General features: G+C 46.6%; 1 protein-coding gene across 1 annotated transcript in view; it reads right to left on the minus strand.

The window, feature by feature from the left end:
- LOC124694363 (polyubiquitin-like) overlaps positions 1-17,397 on the minus strand; it is a 40,620-nt gene extending 23,223 nt beyond the window's left edge. The window contains exon 1 of the mRNA XM_047227355.1: positions 16,510-17,397. Within this exon, the coding sequence (XP_047083311.1) occupies positions 16,510-17,397 (888 nt within the window). The remainder of the gene's footprint in view (positions 1-16,509) is intronic.
- Between the last annotated feature and the right edge of the window lie 4,214 nt (positions 17,398-21,611).

Genomic DNA, 21,611 nt, shown 5'->3' on the forward strand with positions numbered 1-21,611 from the left:
TCCATGATTAATTCCAGAATATTAAGCATGACGACGGTAACTACTAACATGTGAAGCCTCGAACATACTAGATGTAGTGATCAGCATGAGCAGTGGCATAGCAAAGCGGTCACAACATCCATGCGCTAAACGGATCGAGATATGTCGCACGTGCCGATCTGGTGGAGGTGGCGGTGGAGGTGTAGCAGGATGATGTCGCAGCTGGTAACGTTGCTTGATGACAACGTTGTTGATGACGGGGACGACGGGTCGAAGTAGACGGCGTTGTAGACGACGGTAGGCAGCACTGCCCGAGCTTGGACGGAAGGCGACCCGTGATGGAGAGCTTGAGCGGTCGCGCAAAGCGCTTCCCAAAACCTAATTCGCCCTCTCCCGTACAGGATCGCAAGGACGAGTGGTTCCGGAGACCTGCTCTCCCGTTCGCCGATGCACGTCGGCGCGCGGGATGGAGTAGGCTACGATGGCGGCGCAAGCAGAGAGAGGTGGAAACCCTAACTCGTGTATTAGATATGTTTCTGCGGTAGCCGGGCGGGGAGATTATATAGGCTCGGGAAACCCTAGGCAACGTGGGTCACGCCCACGTCGCACGAACGTTTCGAGTCGGTTACGGATAGCCCACGATCCGGGAGCGACCCGAACCGACTAGCTCGCGACGCGTCCGTCTAGGACTGCTGTTCGTTTTCCTGAGCTGCAAAAAATAAGGAAAGTCTCGGCTCGAGGCTCAATCCACTCACCACGAGCGCGGCGCGCGTCGTGCAGCGTGTCGAGTCGAGTCGAGTCGAGTCGAGACGAGCGAGCGAGGAGGAGGAGGAGCGCGCGTGTAGCACTCCTATTCTCACTCACTTACTAGTGGTGGAACAACCCACCTTATAAGGTGGTCTAACTTCCTCCCAACTTTCCATGTGGGACTAAACTTCCCACCTCTTGCCACTCCCTAGTGAGCTGCCACCAACTTGGGCTCAAACTCACATGGCTGCCACTATGTGGGCTTTGAGATTTATAGGAAAAACTGAAATCTAATTTGGGCCACTAAAAATGGGCCCAATATTTCAACAATCCCCCACCGGATCTCAAATCCCCATTTAGAGATTTACCAATACTCGCTGCTTGTTTATATACCGAGTGTTTCAGCGGAGACCGTTAAGTTGAACTTCCGCCTATAACCTTAAGCTACATCCATTCACACTTGAACAATGGACTAAGCCTTGAATTGCAAGTTTTGCGTGAACGAGGTTTCACTCAAAGTCATGACCAGTACATGGCTGCCGGTAGCCTACCCCGCGGGTGAAGCATATGCGTCATACTTCGTGGTCTCTTCATGAGTTTACTAGAGATCACCCAAATCTCATAGATTGCGACGTTTAACAATCGGACTCATATAGGTGTGTTATTTCAAGAATGCTCCGTAGGACAGACATCTTTGCTAAAATAGCCAACATAAACACATTAAGGCTTGTTGCCAACCTGCCTTACAAGCAACCGAGAGTTGTGCATCTTCACATAGAGAGGGTTACATAATACTCTCCTCAATTAAACCACTAGTTTGTTCTTCCCGGGTCCTAATTCACGGGATCTCCGATCACAAAGGTTGGGTTACCACTATGGCGTAACATCAACGGGTCTCAAACCCATCTCCCTCGATGCACTTTCTATCACATTACGTGATAGTCCCTTTGTAAAGGGATCTGCCGGGTTTTTGTCTGTTTGAATATATGTAACAGTTATTACTCCGGAGTTTCGCAATTTCTCGACGGACTTCAAACGTCTCTTGACGTGTCTTGATGACTTCGCGTTATCCTTAGAATTGTTCACTTTGACAATTACGAGTTTGATTGTCACAATTCAAAAGGATTGCCGGAACAGGTTTTTCAACCACAGGCAAGTCCATCAAGAGCTCACGCAACCATTCCGATTCAACGGTGGTTGTGTCTAAAGCGATAAGTTCCGCTTCCATAGTTGACCTCGTCAATATGGTTTGCTTACAAGATCTCCATGACACTGCGCCACCTCCAAAGGTAAATACATACCCACTTGTGGCGTACAGATCAGCTACATCTGAGATCCAATTCGAATCACTATATCCTTCAAGCACAGCTGGGTGCCCTGAATAATGAATCCCATAACTCATTGTACCACATAGGTAGCGCATGACCCTATCAAGTGCATGCCAATGATCAATACCCGGGTTTGACATGAACCTACTCAACTTGCTAACAGCAAAAGAGATGTCGGGTCTAGTCGCGCTCGCTAAGTACATGAGTGAGCCAACGATCTGAGAATATCTCAATTGATCTATGGCAATCCTCCGGTTCTTGCGTAGTGTCACACTCGGGATCATAAGGTGTTGAAGAAGGCTTGCTATCAATATAGCCGAACCGGCTCAAGATCTTCTCAACATAATGGGATTGCGTTAGAGTAATCCCACTCTCGTTCTTAATCAGCCTTGATGTTCGAATCACATCGGCTTCTCCCGGATCTTTCATATCAAAGCTCTTTGACAAGAAAGACTTGACCTCGTGTATTACTTTCATGTTTGTACCAAAGATCAGAATATCATCCACATACAAACACAGGTATAACACCTTCGCCCCCACCATGGCGATAGTAAACACACTTGTCGGCCTCATTGACAACAAAGCCTACGAAGTCAAAGTTACGTCAAACTTCTCATGCCATTGCTTAGGTGCTTGTTTCGGGCCATATAAAGATTTCAGCAACTTGCACACCTTTCTTTCTTCACCTTTTACTACGAACCCATCAGGCTGATCCATATAGATTTCCTCTTCCAACTCTCCATTAAGAAAAGCTGTCTTTACGTCCATTTGATGAACGATAAGACCATAGGAGGCAGCCATGGACGAGTAGTACTCGAATGGTGGTAAGTCTAGCGACAGGTGAATAGGTGTCGAAGTAATCTTCGCCTTCTCTCTGTGTGTAGCCTTTAGCTACAAGCCGCGCCTTGTACTTCTCAATAGTACCATCGGGTCTTAGCTTCTTCTTGAACACCCATTTGCAGCCCACAGGCTTGCATCCATGGGGTCGTTCGATAGCTCCCAAGTTCCATTAGAAAGAATCGAGTCCATCTCGTTATGGACTGACTTCTTTCCAGTCATCCGCATCCGGAGATGCATATGCCTCTCGCAATGGACGTGGGAGTATCATCCACAAGGTACACAATGAAATCATCACCAAAGGATTTTTCAATCCTTCGTCTCTTGCTCCGTTTAGGAGCTTCATTGTCATCCTTCTCAATGACAATCTCATGTGATTGTTCAAAATACTCATTAGATGTACTAGATTCGGGAACTATCTCGGTAGAAATTCTAGCAATGCTATGCATATCTTTCATAGGAAACATATTCTCAAAGAATGTTGCATCACGAGATTCCATAATAGTATCAACATGCATATCGGGTACTTCGGATTGAACTACTAAAAATCTATAGCCTACACTCCAGCGGAGCATAACCTAGAAAGATACAATCCACTTGTCTTTGGTCCGAGTTTGCGCTTCTTAGTAATTGGAATATTGACTTTCGCCAAACATCCCCATGTGCGCAAATACGAAAGTGATGGTTTTCTCCCGGACCACTCCTCGTAAGGGGTTTTATCTTTATTCTTGTTAGGAACTCTATTCAGGACATGACATGAAGTCAATAAAGCCTCCCCCACCATGCCTTTGATAAACCAGCGGTGGCTAACATGGAATTCACCAAGTCGGTCGGCGTGCGGTTTTCCTCTCGGCAACCCCGTTTGATTGGGGCGAATAGGGAGGCGTCCTCTCATGAATAATGCCATGTTCCTCACGGAATTCATCAAAGATTTTAGGAAAATATTCGCCACCACGATCCGACCTAAGACGCTTGATCTTTCTCTCTAGTTGATTTTCAACTTCAGCCTTATAAATTTTAAAGTAGTCTAAAGCTTCATCTTTAGTTCGCAACAAATAAACATAGCAAAATCTAGTCGCATCATCAATCAATGTCATGAAATATCTCTTTCCACCTTTTGTCAACACACCATTCATCTCGCATAGATCGGAATGTATGAGTTCTAGAGGTGCCGAGTTTCTCTCCTCGGCCGCCTTGTGAGGCTTCCGAGGTTGCTTTGATTGCACACAACTATGGCACTTAGAACCTTTGGCAATGGTGAAATTCGGAATTAAACTTAAACTCGGATAGCCGAGACATTAAACCAAAATTAATGTGACATAAACGAGAATGCCAAACACTCGGTATCATCACTAACATTGCCACATATATGGTTCACGGACTTATTACTGAAATCGAGAAGCGAAAAGCGGAACAAGCCTCCGCACTCATAGCCTTTACCAATAAATTGTCCAAACTTGGAAACAACTACTTTATTCGACTCTAAAACAACCTTAAACCCATCTCTGCATAGAAGGGAGCCGCTAACGAGATTCTTGTTCATAGTAGGGACATGCTGCACGTTCCTCGACTGCACGATCTTCCCCGAAGTGAACTTCGGATCTACCGTGCCAACACCACGAACGAAGCATGTGACCCATTCCCCATCAAGACGGAAGAATCCCGGGCGACCTGGTAAGAAGTGAACATGGATATGTCGAGCACACACATGAACATTAGCACTCGTATCAATCCACCAACATGGAGATTGAAGTACCGAAAGAACGAGTAAAGAGATTACCGTACCCATCAGCATTGCTAGCGGTCACCGTGTTGACTTGCCTCGCCTTTTCTTGCGGTCCGCCTCTCTCGGACGGTCCTTAGAAAAGTGGCCAGTCTTCTCCACATGTAAAGCAGCTCGGATCTGCTTTGTTTATCATCTTCTTCTTCTTGAAGGTTGTAGTCTTCATAGGCTTATTGAAGGAGGGCTTGTTATTCCCTTTGTTCTTGCTTGTAGGGTTTCTTCCGCACCATGTTGGCGCTAGGCCGACCCTCTCCTTTCTCGGTATTATCCTTAGCCCGAGCTTTCTCCTCAACATCAAGAGATGCTATCAGATTTTCAAGCGATATCTCCTTGTCTCTTGTGTTTGAGAGTTGTGGCAAAGTTCCTCCATGAAGGGGGCAACTTAGCGATGATGCATCCAGCCACAAACTTGTCGGGTAAGGCACACTTAAGGAGCTCAAGCTCTTTCGCAATGCACTTGTATCTCATGAGCTTGTTCGACTACGAACGGTTGTTAACCATCCCGATGTCATGGAAGTTCTCCATGATGTACGAGTTCACTTTGCTCGCATCGGTTGCACCGAACTTAGCATTCAGTGCCTCCCAGAGCTCTTTACCATCTGTTATGTGCATGTACACATCACACAGACGATCAGCAAGAATGCTCAGAACGCATCCGACAAAGAGAGTATTGTTTTCCTTGAACTTGTTCTGATCTTGATCAGATATAGTTCCTTCAGGTAAACCATCGGTAACATCGAACACTTTCGGATGAGTAAGCCGGAGCATGGCCTTATACTTGCCATCTCTTAAAGTGCACACCGGTAAACTTATCCGGCCTCGGTGCATCGGAAAAACCAGCCATTGTTAACTCAGGAAATTGCCTACAATTAGGTTTTTGGATTGTTGGATAATTAGGCACAATTTCCATGATTAATTCCAGAATATTAAGCATGACGACAGTAACTACTAACATGTGAAACTCGAACATACTAGATGTAGTGATCAACATGAACAGTAGCATAGCAAACAGTACAACATCCATCGCTAAACGGATCGAGATATGTCGCACGTACCGATCCGGTGGAGGTGGCGGTGGAGGTGTAGCGGATGATGTCGCAGCGATAACGTTGTTGATGACAACGTTGTTGATGACGGGGACGACGGGTCGAAGTAGACGGCGTTGTAGACGACGGTAGGCAGCACCGCCCGACTTGGACGGAAGGCGACCCGTGATGGAGAGCTTGAGCGATCGCGCAAAGCGCTTCCCAAAACCTAGTTCGCCCTCTCCCGTACGGGATCGCAAGGACGAGTGGTTCCGGAGACCTGCTCTCCCGTTCGCCGATGCACGTCGGCGCGCGGGATGGAGTAGGCTACGATGGCGGCGCAAGCGAGAGAGGTGGAAACCCTAACTCGTGTATTAGATATGTTTCTGCGGTAGCCGGGCAGGAGATTATATAGGCTCGGGAAACCCTAGGCAACGTGGGTCACGCCCACGTCGCACGAACGTTTCGAGTCGGTTACAGATAGCCCACGATCCGGGAGCGACCCGAACCGACTAACTGCGACGCGTCCGTCTAGGACTCTGTTCGTTTTCCTGAGCTGCAAAAAATAAGGAAAGTCTCGGCTCGAGGCTCAATCCACTCACCACGAGCGCGGCGCGCGTCGTGACGTGTCGAGTCGAGTCGAGTCGAGTCGAGACGAGCGAGCGAGGAGGAGGAGGAGCGCGCGTGTAGCACTCCTATTCTCACTCACTTACTAGTGGTGGAACAACCCACCTTATAAGGTGGTCTAACTTCCTCCCAACTTTCCATGTGGGACTAAACTTCCCACCTCTTGCCACTCCCTAGTGAGCTGCCACCAACTTGGGCTCAAACTCACATGGCTGCCACTATGTGGGCTTTGAGATTTATAGGAAAAACTGAAATCTAATTTGGGCCACTAAAAATGGGCCCAATATTTCAACAGTAATTATCACTTGATTTAATTAACGGACACAAAAAATCAGATTAGACGGAACCCAAATTAGATTAGATGGAACCAATGTTCCGTGCCATCACCGTAAAAGAGCTAACACGGCAAGATTTTTTTCTCTAAGAAACAGTAGAAGTGGAAGCACTCACTTTAATAGTTTTGAACGGTTCGATTTGTTCTTCACATTAGTAAAGCACTTCTAGGTTTAATGAGAAGAAAAATCGCCACATCCTCCAACTTTCCTAACAAGCATAAATCAGAAATACAAAAGGAGTAGAAAAAAATGATTTATTTCGTACTGGACTCTCAAACTTGTTCATCGCAGAATTCGGATGCATGGTGTGCGAGAATTTGAGTATGACAAACCTATACACATATGCACTGCATTTGATTTTGTTTCGGGCTATTTGGTTTAGTAAGGCCTGGAGTACTTTAGGCCATTGCGTTTAGGGGACAACCATGATTTTTTTTCATAAATGGATATGGAAATGGGATCACCATGGGGAAGGAGAGCGAAATAACCCAGGAGCGGAAATGGTGCACCTAGAAAATGCTACAGATGAATATGATTATGCACGGGTTTTAATATAAGCTTCAACGCACTGAGGTTGGAAAATACATGTTAATTAAACTCAGGAGCTTTCTTATATCTGTCAGGAGTTCATAAACACGTGTATTCTTCAAATGATTTTTTTTGTCCAGAACGCTCGCTCCACTCCGTCCAATGAGCACATCCACTACGGGAGAACATTGCTTTGCCCTGCAAAGATTTGCACGGCAAAGGGGTCTATACGCACAGCAAAGCATTTGCCGTGTGAAGCCGGCAATATCTATGACGGCAACACTGTCTTTGCCGTGCGCCTCACCAAAACTTCACGGCAAAGCCGTTGCCGTGCGTCTATTTCTCTGCCGTGCGTCCATTTCTCTGTCGTGAGCCTTGAGGCTTTGCCATGCGGCTCCCCATTTGATGTGGGCCGTGCCTCTGCCTTGCTGCTCGCCTTTGGCGTGCGCCCACCCTCCACCACGCACGCCAACGGCCCTCCCGGCACGACCATAGCATGCAACGGCGCACAGGCTTGCGCCCCGTGGCTCCTTTGCCGTGTGTATGTGCACGGCAAAGGTGCCATGCACATACACATGGCAAAGGCTCCTGGATTTTTCCTTTTTTTTTGTTTTTCATTACTTCTGCAATTTAAACACAACTTATATAGCATATATAAAGCAAGAATATACCACACATATATCTAGCATCAACAACACAATCCAACAACAACAAATCATGAATCCGTAACAATATAGTCCATACAAGTCCACCAACAACAAATCCATACAAGTTCACAAGTTCATAAGTCCATACAAGTCCATACATAGGTAGAGTCCATACAAGTTCATAAATCCATAACAACATTAACCTTGGTCTTGTCCATCTCTTTGTCCTTCTACAAGGTCAAAAGAAAAGTAATATGAGATTGCTACATTTTCAACAAGTGCCATGTCATGGCTAGAATTTTCATAGTGACATGGAATTAAAGTCTAGCCAGAAGAAAGTCACAACCTGCCTGCACAGTGGGCAAGGCCACTTCTCATGTGTACACCACCCGTAGAACAAAGCACGTGTTGTCAGGTCATGCATGGACTGTGGTACCAGACATACATATTGAAGTACTCATTCTTTGATGCGTCATATGTTCGGATCCCATGAACTTCCTAGCCACGAAGCAAGTCATCCACCAACGGTTCCATGTACACATGCATGTTCTTACCCGGGGATTCTGGCCCTGGGATTATCATCGACACAAACATGTTCTCTAATATCATGAAGACACCAGGGGGAGGTTCCTGGAAAAACAAACACTGGCCAACAACTGTATACTGCAGCCGACATACCATATGAATTGAACCCATCGGTTGATATCGCAACTGCTACGCTCCTCGGGTCACCGGCTTTCAGCGTATATTTCTTGACAAAGTTCTTCCATGCACTACCATCCGACGGATGTATCATCTTGTCGTACCCACCTCATCTGCTGGTCAGTATCCTCGGTCATGAAGAGCCGCTGGATCCTCGATAGGATTGAAAGATAGCGGAGGATATTCTTGGCAATTGAGTTTGCTTTTTCTGACCATCACCATTGGGGTCAACCTCAAAGTACCTAGAGGATTTGCATTTGACGCAATAATTGATGTCAGCATTCTCCTATCTGAATAGCGTGCATCCCTTTGGACAAGCGTGTATCTGCTGAGCTGACATCTTAAGGTCACTGAGAAATTTGGTTGAATAGTAGAATTTTTGCGGCAAGAGGTGCCCTTTCGGCAGAATGCTGCCAACGACGACCGGAAGTTCATCGAACCCATCTCTGCATAAGTTTATGTGGCTCTTAAAGGCCATAAGGCGAGCGATGGCATCTAGTTGGGTAACATCTGTATTTTCGTTAGCGGTTTCTGCGAAGCAAATAGAGACTCATAATACTGCTTTGTGTTTTCCTCCGGATCCTCAATTGTCTCCGCATCCTGAGGTGTCTCCGCCTCTACATGAGGGCTTTCAGGCACATTACCATTAGCCAAGTTTTCTAAGCAATTATCAAACGCAGTATCACATTCTCCCCTAGGTTGAATCTACCGCACCTCCTTCCTAGCACGTTTCTTTGCTTTTTCTCCATGGAAAGTCCAAGACTTGTAGGACCACTACTAGGAAAAGACCTAGCCGTAAGATTTCTAGCAGTGGCGCACCACTACATAGGTGCTCCACTGCTAATAGAGTGGCGCACCAAATAGTGGTGCTCCACTAGTAGTCAATTACCAATGACGCACTAGTTGAGTCATGCTCCACTACAAATTGTGAAACTAATTAAGTTATAAATTGGTCTAGGGTTAGCAGTGGCGCACCAAATATAGGTGTGCCATTGCTATTTGAATAACAATGGCGCACCTATATTTGGTGCGCCACTGTGCTGCGAGTATCAATGGCGCAGTAGATGTGGTGCGATGTGGTGCGACACCGGCCACCGCATATACCTCCACACCGTGCGCGTGTCCCCACCGCACACACCTGGCAGGCACCTGCAGTCTGGCACGCACAAACCGGCCGACCCTAACCCACTTTCTTTCTCCCCACTGCACGCACATGCCACAACCCTCCCCAGATCCACTTTCTCTCTCCCCGCATCCTGCCAAAGCCACCCACCCACCCACCACTTCTTCCCTAAGCCGCCCACCGCATCTCCCCTTCGCTCTGCGTCGTCTTCGGCTCGTCGCCTCGTCTCTCCATCTTTGCCTCGTCGCTCTGCGTCCGGCAGTGCTGCAGCCCGGTCGCTCCAGCTCTAGCTCCCGACGGCCCTCTCGGTCTGTCTCACGGTTGCTCTCAGTTGGTGCCTACTGCTGCTCACGCTTGGGCGCCGGCGGTGGCGCCAGCGGGGTCGGCGGCAAAGGCGCGGGAGCAGAGCGATGCCGCCCTCCGCGGCCGCCACCACTGGTTGCGGCCTCTCCATTTGGGGGGGGAGGTTGGGAGGGAGCTGGGATGGGTGTCGAGGCTGCCACCAGCACATCCACCAGTGACCGCCTCTGGAGCAGCGGGTTGCACTGCTTGGCGGCATCGACCTCATCTTCCCCCACCGAACTGTTGGAGATATGCCCAAGAGGCAATAATAAAGTGGTTATTGTATATCTTTGTGTTTATGGTAAATGTTTATATACCATGCTATAATTGTATTAACCGAAACATTGATACATGTGTGTTATGTAAACAACAAGGAGTCCCTAGTAAGCCTCTTGTATAACTAGCTTGTTGATTAATAGATGATCATAGTTTCGTGATCATGAACATTGGATGTTATTAATGACAAGGTTATGTCATTGATGAATGATGTAATGGACAAACACCGATCTAAGCGTAGCATAAGATCACGTCATTAAGTTCAAGTTGCTATTAGCTTTCCGATACATAGTTACCTAAATCCTTCGACCATGAGATCATGTAAATCACTTATACCGGAAGGGTACTTTGATTATATCAAACGCCACTGCGTAAATGGGTGGTTATAAAGGTGGGATTAAGTATTCGGAAAGTATGAGTTGAGGCATATGGATCAAGAGTGGGATTTTGTCCATCCCAATGACGGATAGATATACTCTGGGCCCTCTCGGTGGAATGTCATCTGATTAGCTTGCAAGCATATGAATGGTTCATAAGAGATCACACACCACGGTACGAGTAAATATTACTTGTCGGAGACGAGGTTGAACAAGGTATAGAGATACCGATGATCAAACCTCGGACAAGTAAAATATCGCGTGACAAAGGGAATCGGTATCGTATGTAAATGGTTCAATCGATCACTAAGTCATCGTTGAATATGTGGGAGCCATTATGGATCTCCAGATCCCGCTATTGGTTATTGGTCGGAGAGATGTCTCAACCATGTCTGCATAGTTCACGAACCGTAGGGTGACACACTTAAAGTTTGATGTCGTTTAAGTAGATATTGAATATGAAATGGAGTTCGAAGTTATGTTCGGTGTCTCGGATGGGATCCAGGACATCACGAGGAGGTCCGGAATGGTCCGGAGAATAAGATCCATATATAGGAAGTCACTTTCCAAGTTTGGAAATGATCCGGTGCATTAATGGAAGGTTCTAGAAGGTTCTAGAAAAGTCCGGAAGAAATCACCATGGAAAGTGGAGTCCCGAAGGGACTCCACCTTGCATGGCCGGCTAACCCTAAGGGAGAGGAGTCCCAGGTGGACTCCACCAAGGTGGCCGGCCACACCCCCCAAGGAAGGGTGGGAGTCCCACCTTGAGTAGGAGTCCCACCTTGGGTAGGTTTCGTCCCTTTGGTAGGTTTTGGTTTCGGGTCTTATTCGAAGACTTGGATACCAACTCTTGGGGGTTTCCACCTATATAATAAGGAGCAAGGGGAGGGGGCCGGCCACACCAAGCCCTAGTTGGCCGCACCCCTAGTTGGCCGGCGCCCAACACCCCCCTCTCCCCAAACCCTAGCCTCTCCTCCTCCACACAATACTCCCGCAGCGTATAGGCGAAGCCCTGCCGGAGTTCTCCACCACCACCGCCAACACGCCGTCGTGCTGCCGGGATTCCGAGGAGGATCTACTACTTCCGTTGCCCGCTGGAACAGGGAGGAGGACGTCGTCATCAACATCGTACGTGTGACCGAGTACGGAGGTGCTGCCTGACTGTGGCACCGTCAAGATCTTCTACGCGCTTTTGCAAGCGGCAAGTGATCGACTACATCGACCACGAGATCTAATCTCGTTAAGCTTTGCGAATCTTCGAGGGTTAGTCTCTTGATCTCCTCGTTGCTACCGTCTACTAGATTAGATCTTGGCTTGTGTTTCGTTCTTGCGGTAGGAAATTTTTTGTTTTCTATGCTACGAATCCCATCACGAATCGCCCTAGTCCTACCCCCGCCTCGCGCCCTGGTGTTTCCCTGGACGAGCCGACCTGGTGCTCTTCCCCGACCGAGCTCGACGCCATCGCGCGCGCACTCGACACCGGACAAGCTCCGCAACCAGTAGTCCTCCGGCCTCGACACAGCCACGCTCGCCACGTTCGCCGCCGTCGAGTCCTGTGTGATGTCCGGCGGAGGAGATGAACAGGATTGGATTATGTTTTTTTCTTTCTTTTTCGGGTTCTAGTTGCAAAGTTTAGTGATTTTGATTGTATTTTTATGGGATTTTTTATTTGGGTCATGTAATACCTCTGATTGATAATAAAAGTGCAATTAGACTGGTCAACGCGCATCCACCTGCCTGCCACCACACGTTACCTTTTTTAAAGTATCTCGTACCGCATGCCCCTAGGCCACGTTACCTCTTTTAAAGTAACCAGCAGTAGTGGCGCACCCTATCGGCACAGTAGCAGCCCACCTATATGTTAACAGTGGCACACCTCTATGTTAGCACTGGTGCACCAGGTGGTGCACCATTGGTACTTAGATTGCCAATGGCGCACCAATTAGTGCGTCACTCCTAACCACTGCTAACAGTTAGCAGTAGCGTGATATTAGTGGAGCACCTCGGTGCGCCACTGATAGGCAAAACTAGTGCACCACTAATAAGCTTTTTTCTAGTAGTGGAAGATCTGAATCTAAACTTGAGCAGGTGAGTACTCATAGTTTCCTTGTCATGTGGCTTTTCGTTAGTGCACTTACTACAAGGGCACCAAAATGTTCTAGTTCTGCTAGGTATGTCAAGCGCCCTGTCCACAAACTACTCGGTCTTTTGACCCCATTCCTCAGTATAGTTCCACTTACTGATTCTGCCATCGTACATCCAGTCACGATTATCCATCCTCTAATCAGCACCAAAACAAACAAACAAACATAGCATTTATATAAAATAGGAATTAAATGCATCATGTTTTTATTTTTTTACGCATGCATCAACCTGAATCTCTACTAGGTGTGCTCCTAGCAGCCGCCGGATCCGTAGATTAACTACGTTCTCCCTGCTCTACCCCGATCCAAGATAGAATTTCGGCAGCACCTCCCCGCTGCTCTCCCGATACACGTCTCAGCAAAATGCCGAGATGGATGTGCATCCGGAGAACCACGGGGATGCGCTATCGAAATCCTGACTCGGAACGGAGTAGAACAAGGAAAACGTACCCAACTACGCATCCGCCGGCTGTTCCGATAAATGCCGTAAGAGTTATTGTTCATAATATGGAAGACCACTACTAAATATTTATCCGCGTAACCCTTACGGTCGGGAAGAGACGCCTAGGTATCGTGACATACTTGGTAATCTAGACACACAAAAAACCTAGGTACAAGAGAGGCGAACGGATTCTCACCCTCGAAGCATGATCGACAGCCGGCGAAGAAGACCAACGACCCTCCGGCAAAATCCCCTCCAGAAAAATGGTCCCTCTGACCAACGCTCCTCAAACAGACCAACAATGCCAGCACCTGTGTCCACCCCGAAGCACCGCCTGCAAATGCGGAAAATGAATCTTTATTTTACCATGCATATTTATTTTAAGTACCCAAAATACTACAAAAATTTGCATGCATATTTATTTTAACTATCCTAAATACACTAAAAATAAATTACCACTAAATTACTACAACAAATATTTTTTACCACTAAAATTACTACAAAATGATTCACCTAAGAATCGACCTACATACCTGATTCGGTGGAGGATGGGGGCGCTGCTCGGGTGGAGGAGGGGAGCAGCCGAGGCGGAGGAGGGGTGCAGCCGGCCGAGCTCCTCCCGGCTGAGCTCGGTGGAGCTGCCGTGGCTGGCGACGACGGTGGATGGGGAGAGCGCGCCTAGTAGGTTGGCCGCGGCCGGGGGCGAGCAACAGGCTACGATGTGGAGGGTGCGCGGGGGGAGGGGCGAGGCTGGCGGCGGCTACGGGGGAGGTTGGGGCCGGCGGCGGCTGCGTGGGAGGGGTGAGGCTGGCGGCGACACGGGAGGGTGCAGGAGGGTGGGAGGACCGCATGAGGTTGTGAGGTTGCGTGTGCGTGTGTGGTCGGGACACGCAGGTGGCCTACTAGGATCATTGACCCTATTTTTTCTTTATCGTGCGCCCACCTTTGCCGTGCGGCAAAGGTTCTTTGTTGTGCGCAAAAGAACCTTCGCCGTGCGCCATGGCGTCTTTTCCGTGCGCTAGGTGTCTTTGTCGTGAGCCTCTACACGGAAAAGATTTTTTTAATTTTCACCATTTTAATTGTCAACAAACAATATTCAGTTTTATTTCAAAATTATATTAAACTTGTTTTCTCAAAATGTGTATTATTTAATAAAGTATGCTTTTCCGGAAATGTGTGATTCACTCCCGTTCACCCCGCCCTAACCCTAACCCTAAACCCTAACTGACGAGGCGGTTCCTTGGCAATGCCCACCATGATGGGCTTGGATTTTAGAGAAAGGCGACGACGGAAGTTCCGGGAGCGAGGCGGTACACGACGTACCCAGGTTCACGTCCCTGCGGTGGAGGATCGCTACATCCTGCTAGCAATCCACTATATGAATATATGTGTACAGGGGGCCGCCGTAGGCGGAGTTGTAGTATCTAGTCTAATTCTACGCGTGTTGCCTCTATGATTTATGTTTCTCAATATGTGTGTCCCTAAGGGGTGCCCCTGCCTGGCTTTATATATCAGCCAAGCTAGGGTTTACAAGAGTCCTAGTAGGATTCATATTGGAGTCTTCTTTCCTTGTAGTCCAACTTGAGGCGCGCAGGTCCAGCTTGTCGAGTCCTTGTGCTGGTCCATCTTCTTAGTCTGCATCGGGTATGGCAATGTCTAGTACCCGAAGGGTTATGCCCACTTCAGTAACCCTAATCCTAACACTAACCCTAACCCTAATCCTAACCCTAACCCTAACCCTAACAGCTGGGAAACGGGAGCTACAAAACCAGCAGATCGAGGCAATTCTTCTTGAAATAATGTGCCTAAGTGTCGTCACCGCATGTGGACTACCTTGTTGAAGACAACGCGATGGATGATTTCTGCTTATCACCAAAATTGGATGGGAACCTTGGTATGCCCACTTTTGAAGATTGTCTTGAAGAACATTGAGTTACCGAGAAGGGTGGCTCATGGGATAATGGCCCAACGGCGAATGCAAGCTCGGATCAAAATGCAAGTGATGGGAATGATTCTGATAACTAGGGAGGTTGGAGTAATGCAACTGCACCGGCTGACACGGGAGCTGCAAAACCCGCAGATCAAGGCAATTCTTCATGAGATAATGTGCCTAAGTGCCGTCAGCGCATGTGGATTACCTTGTTGAAGACAATGCGATTAATGATATTTGCTTATCACCAGAATTGGATGGGAACCTTGGTATGCCCACTTTTGAAGATTATTTTGAAAAACAATTTTTGGGGTCATTTCCACCCTCCGAGGCTCGATTTCCTCACATTCGGGCGATAACACTTAGAAGATTTATGAACTTGTAGGCTGAAGTGTCCCGCTGCGGATATACCGGAGGCTAGAATGTGCCAAAGTGTCCCAAAACTGGTTTCCCATGTGTATATGTCCTAAACAAACCTAAACCAATGAAAAAGTACATTGGCGAAACCTCACACGGAGAAATCTAGGTGGTAGACCCGCCGGGGCACACATACCGTTGTTTTGGGGGGAAGGGGAGAATGACCGCCGGAGCACCAGAATCCCATCAAATCTTGCATGTGGACCTACGATATGCGTGAAGTATGGTGCAAAAATAGCTCCCAGGTGTGACCTTTCTCACATTCAGGCGATAACACATTGTCTTAAGTAATACTAATAAATAGTCAACAAAAAATAAAACTAATTGAAAAAATAAATATAAGTATTATATAAAATAAAATAGAAAGCAAAATAAATGGAAATGCCATATAGCGCACGGCAAAGAGCAGAACGGACGGCAAAGGCGTCGTTGCAGTGCGTCCCAGCCACGCGCACGGCAAAAGGTAAGGCACGGCAATGCCCAGCGTCGTTGCCGTGCTGCGATTCTTTGTCGTGCGCTGGTTTCTGCCACTGCCGTGCGGTCTTTCTTTGCCGTGCGTTTGCTTTTGCCGTGCGGCCCTCTTTGTCGTGCATTTAGTCGAGCCTTTGCCTTGCGTCAATTTTTTGCCATGCATTTTCCTGGTCGTGGGCGCACGGTAAAGAATGGTTGCACGGCAGTATCTGTTTTTTCGGCAGTTATCATTCGGCAAGCTGAGCAATACATACTATATAAGACATCAATGCATAGCATATTTTGCAATTATTTCATTCACATCACTGAAGTGCCATGTTGCATTGCACAGTATATTTGTATGCGGGATGCGTTGCAAGAAGCAGTTACGTTTATGGAAAATAATCTGATGAGTAGTAGGTACCAAACACTGATACTGCACTCTAGCGATGAATTGTCGGACACTTCACACAGGACCGGAGCCGGCCGAGAAGATGAAGGGTCGACTCTTTGCTGATATTGTAGTCCGCCAGCCTACGGCCATCCTCGAGTTGCTTCCCACCATAGGTGACGCGCAGGTCTGCAAGGGGGATGCCCTTTGCCTGTTCAATCCTCTCCATGAGACTGCGGACAGTATCTGAGCTCGCTGCCCTAAGCAGAAAGGTTTTTCCACTCCAACCCTTGATGTAGATATCCATCAATCCAGATCTCTCACGGACGACAAGGTCAAGAGTGGAGCCATTCCGAATGTCATAATAGGAAAAAGTGCGACCACCCTCCAGCTCCTTGTCATTAAACATTAGGCGCTGCTTGTCTGGATCAATGCCATACTCATCTTTGATCATCGCCTTCACACTGTTGATAGTATTCGAGCCATATACATAGAAAGAACAGTCCAATGCCTTGATATATATTTTCACCTTTTCTTCGAGGCCGAGACGAAGCTTAAGAGTGGAACGCCGCTCCTGGATGCTATAATCAGCCAATGTACTGTCGTCCTCCAGTTGCTCCCCATCCAGTATAAGGCGATTGCGATCCTGAATCCGTGCCTTGACAGCATGGATGGTATCTGATGGATTGACCCGGAGGTGGATCTCTTCGCCATCGAGGGTCTCCACAAAAATTGACATCTCTGTGCCGAAACGGTGTGCAAGATGAAGGGTACTCTCCTTCTGGATGTCGTAGTCAGCCAGGGTGGATCCATCCTCGAGCTGATTGCCAGCAAACGTGAGGTATTGCTGGTCTAGAGGGAATCTCCCCTTGTCATGAATCTTAGCCTTCACAGTCTTGATGGTATCTGAGCTCTCAACTTCAAGAGTGATGGTCTTGCCCGTGAGTGTCTTGACAAAGATCTCCATCTGAAACGAGCACCAAACATTAAAGTTTGTTATGAAAAAGGAGGTTGCATGGCAAACTAAAAAAGGAATATATCAGCAACTCCGGCAGATACAAGAACTAATATCATAAATTTACACATCAGTCTTGCCAAATTAACAAGTTATATGGGGGTAAGTCTTGCTGCTTCATGGGTTTCAAGAACAGAATGACTAGCAACTTGTGCACACTACCTATTAAAACTTGGAGCGCCTAGGGAGCAGTCGACTGAGATTTTGTTTGGTCTCAGTCGATGCCTTAGCATCATCACACCACTTACGAATGAAGGACACACACAAACGGGATGCAAAACAGCATGTCCACGTACGCATGTTTTGCTAGCTAGCCAGCTACTAATTAAGCAACATGCGGTACATCGATTTAATTTAGATAGAGGTCATTAACAATAGTTCCTCCTCAAGAGTTTAAAGGCACTTCACTAAAAATAAAAAAACAAAGTAAATGTGCTTTAGGCTTTTCAAAAATTTAATACTCCCTCCGATTCGAAATAAGTGTCGGAAGGCATAGTATAATAACGTTTTACAGTAAACCCCTTCCAAATTAATCAAAACAAGATCAACCATCACTTCCACGAACAGAACAACGGCCGCCTCCGCAGGGCCAGAGTGCGGCGTCGAGGAGCAAATCCCCCTCGCGGACGCGGGCCACCGGAACCAGAGCGGGCAGCCGTAGGCGGCGGTCGGTGACCGGCGCGGGGATCTGGGCCGCGTGGCTAGGGCTGCGGCGGCCGGTGACCGGTGATCGGCGCGGGAGCTGCGCCGCGTGCGGCTGGGGCGGCGGCGGCCGGTGACCGGCGCGGGAGCTGCGCCGCGTGCGGCTGGGGCGGCGGCGGCCGGTGACCGGCGCGGGGAGCTGCACCGCGTGCGGCTGGGGCGGCGGTGGTGGCTTTGATGAGGAGGGAGGCGTGGATGGGGACGGGCAGAGGCGGCTTCGAGGAGGAGAGGCGTGGGTCGCGATGTGTGGTGTCTGGTTGGTTCCGTTTGGGAGTGCGGGTCAAGGTAAAATAAAACTCGAGGGCTTGTTTGCAAAACCGCTTTTCAGACACTTATTTTGGATCGGAGGGAGTAGAAAACTTTCAGCCATTTAAAATTGAAGAAGGAAAAAACAAATCAAAGAAAAAATATGGAACCAAAAAAATTATGGTACTTGCATATTTCTTGAGAAAAGTGCAACTCATATTAAACGTCGATTCGTAGTTGCACATTTCTTGATAAAAGGGCAACTCGTATAAAAAAGCTTCTAGTTGCACTTTTTTTTAGGAAAGTGTAACTCGTATCAATAACCGATTGATAGTTGCATATTTCTTGAGAAAAATGCAACTCAAATTAAAACTAGATGGGTTGCACGTTTTTTTGAAAAGTGCAACTCTCACTGAATATAGGTTGCGAGTTGCACATTTCTTGAGAAAAAGTGCAACTCGTATTAAAAATCGGTTGCTAGTTCCACATTTTTCAAGAAAATTGCAACTCGTTTAGAAATAATTATAATTGCACATTTCTTTAGAAAAACGTAACTCGTATCAATAACAGGTTGCTAGTTGCATATTTCTTGAGAAAAATACAACTCATATTAAAATAGGATGTCGAAAAGTGCACTTTGGTGGAGAAAAGTGCAACTCGTCTAAAAAGAACTTCTAGTTGCACCATTTCTTTACAAAAGTGTAACTGATATCAATAGTCGGTTGCTAGTTGCACATTTCATTAAAAAAAATGAAACTCGTATCGAAAACTTTGCTAGTTGCATATTGAAAACCAGATGGAGTTTCACTCACATCGAATATAGGTTGAGTTGTTTTTTTCTTGAGAAAAAATGCAACTTGTATCAAAATATTTTACTAGTTGCATATTTCTTCTGTATTAGAAAGCCGGTTGTTAATAAACTTTTTTGAGAAAACAAAAAGTTTGTCTCGTAAAATAGCAAGAAAAAATATAGAGTATTGGTTCTACTTCTGTCGAGAAAATATGCAATTATGGAGAAAAGTGCAATCTATATAAATGACAAAAATATAGAAAAATAGAACCAACATAAATAATAAAAATGTAAAAGACATAAAAATGTGGTTACACTTGTTTAATGAACATTAGATGAAAAGTGTGCAAATAATATAAATAATGATAAAGAAGGCACAGAAAGACATTATATGCACAAATATCGTCCATTTTGCTATTCGTATAAAATAAAATAAAATAATAGCAAGAAACTATAAGGGCACGTAGTAGCTAGTGGTTCTACATCATACTGAACTGTACTGTGGTGGTTGTGACAGAGTGCTCCGAATCAATATGTCCAAAGTTAGACTACCAAGCGCCTGCTGTACCTTTTTATTTCCATCCACAGATTTTACGAATCTCAAAGATAGATCTAATGGTCGTGTCGGCTCGACTGAGACATAAGAAGATCTCAGTCACCTGAGACTTAGCAAAACCAAATAAAATTCAGCAATCATCTCCCTTACATGTAATGGCCGTATGAACAACCAAGTAACAAGCTGGTATAAGCCCCTTTTGGAGAGAAACAAGATCTGTCTCGAAAAAGTATCAAGTTTCTAGCAGACTGACCAAGGCATACAACACAATTGTCCTATAAATCAATTCTCATGGACAATTTTTTATAGTCCCCAGCTAAGTAGTTAACCAGTCCTAAGACCTCCAACAAATCATACGAGAGACCAGACATGTACTTCATGGGCAATCGCTCGAACGTAATCGATGGGTGGCAAGATCACCAACGTAGATGTATTGTACTGAGACGCAGGATTGCGACCACGGCTACTCAACATACAGGAGATAGTTGTACCCCCTCCGTGTTCTAAAACAGTACTTCTTCTGTTATAAATAAACTTCTCAAATTTATATAGATACGGTTAAAAAAAACTACTCCAACGTAATCGATGGATCACCAAGATCACCAACGTAAATGTGGATCACGACAACGGCTACTCAACATTCAGAAAAAAAAACTGCTCAAATTTATCTCCAACGTAATCGATGGATCGCAAGATCACCAACGTAAATGTGGATCGCGATAACGGCTACTCAACACTCAGAAAATAATTATACTAGTCTGTTAAAAAAAAAAGCAGCTCCAGTTTATCTAGATATGGTTGTATCTATATATATATTTATCTAGAAAAGAGTTGAACAGTCATCAAATCATGTTGCAACTGATAACTAGCACGAATCACGAAATAAATCCAACGTTCTGGATAATTATTCTCAATTGTAACTTCACTTGTAATTGCAAAAAAGCTCAGTTACAACTCCACTTTTGGGTGTAATTGGTATCTCCGGAATATTAATATATGCTCTTTATCGGAAAAATACTCAACTGCAACTGGAAAAAATAAAGTTCAAGTTGCAACCCGACTTACAATAGATATGGACGATGATGCAATTAGATGGTGTAGAATTTGACGGAGCAGAAACTTAGTTCTCGTTTAGCAAAGATTGAGGAAGTACAACTTCAATGTAATTAACCAATTTCGGTCAGTTGTGCATACGAACAGGTCGATATGTTCATCGATCAGTCACCGGACGTAACTAGCTACTAGTACAGATAGAGGAAGTGGAGCACGTAGAAGATGTGGGGCGACTCACGGGGCGACTCCTTTCGCGACGGTCCTTGCAGTCCCTCTGCCACGCGGCGACGCTCTGCGGCGGGAACTCGTCGGGTTGACGATCCATGGATGAGTTTGCCCTGGCGGCGCGGCGGCTGTGTCGTGTTTGGTCGACCGATCGATCGATCCTATATATTAGGGCGGAAGCGTGAGATTTACTTCCGTTTTTTGTTCAATCGAAACTTTTCAGCTTCCATGTATCCAATGCCAACAGGAAACTTGTATTCAGCGACCAGCTGTCGTACGTACGTAGTCGTATGCATGTACGTACGTAGGAGTAGATCCTCTCGAGATTTCCCCGACACGGTGTTCACTTTTAACTAAAATTTTAATTTTGCTTCGTTGCAACAAAAATCATTCACTTTTGCTTCATTTATGCAAAAATGGTTGGACTAAAAAAAAAGAACGTCGGAGTGGCCGGAGACTCACCAAACCACTACGGGAGAGACGGCATGTGCCGACGGCCAAATGTCGGGGCCATCGGCATAGAGGCCCTCGTCGACCGGCGACGGAGCTGACCATCGGCACAGGTCGGCCGTCGGCACACTGCTGGCTACACCG

The sequence above is a fragment of the Lolium rigidum genome, chromosome 3 (genome assembly GCF_022539505.1).
Source record: "Lolium rigidum isolate FL_2022 chromosome 3, APGP_CSIRO_Lrig_0.1, whole genome shotgun sequence".
Classification (NCBI taxonomy): Eukaryota; Viridiplantae; Streptophyta; class Magnoliopsida; order Poales; family Poaceae; genus Lolium; species Lolium rigidum.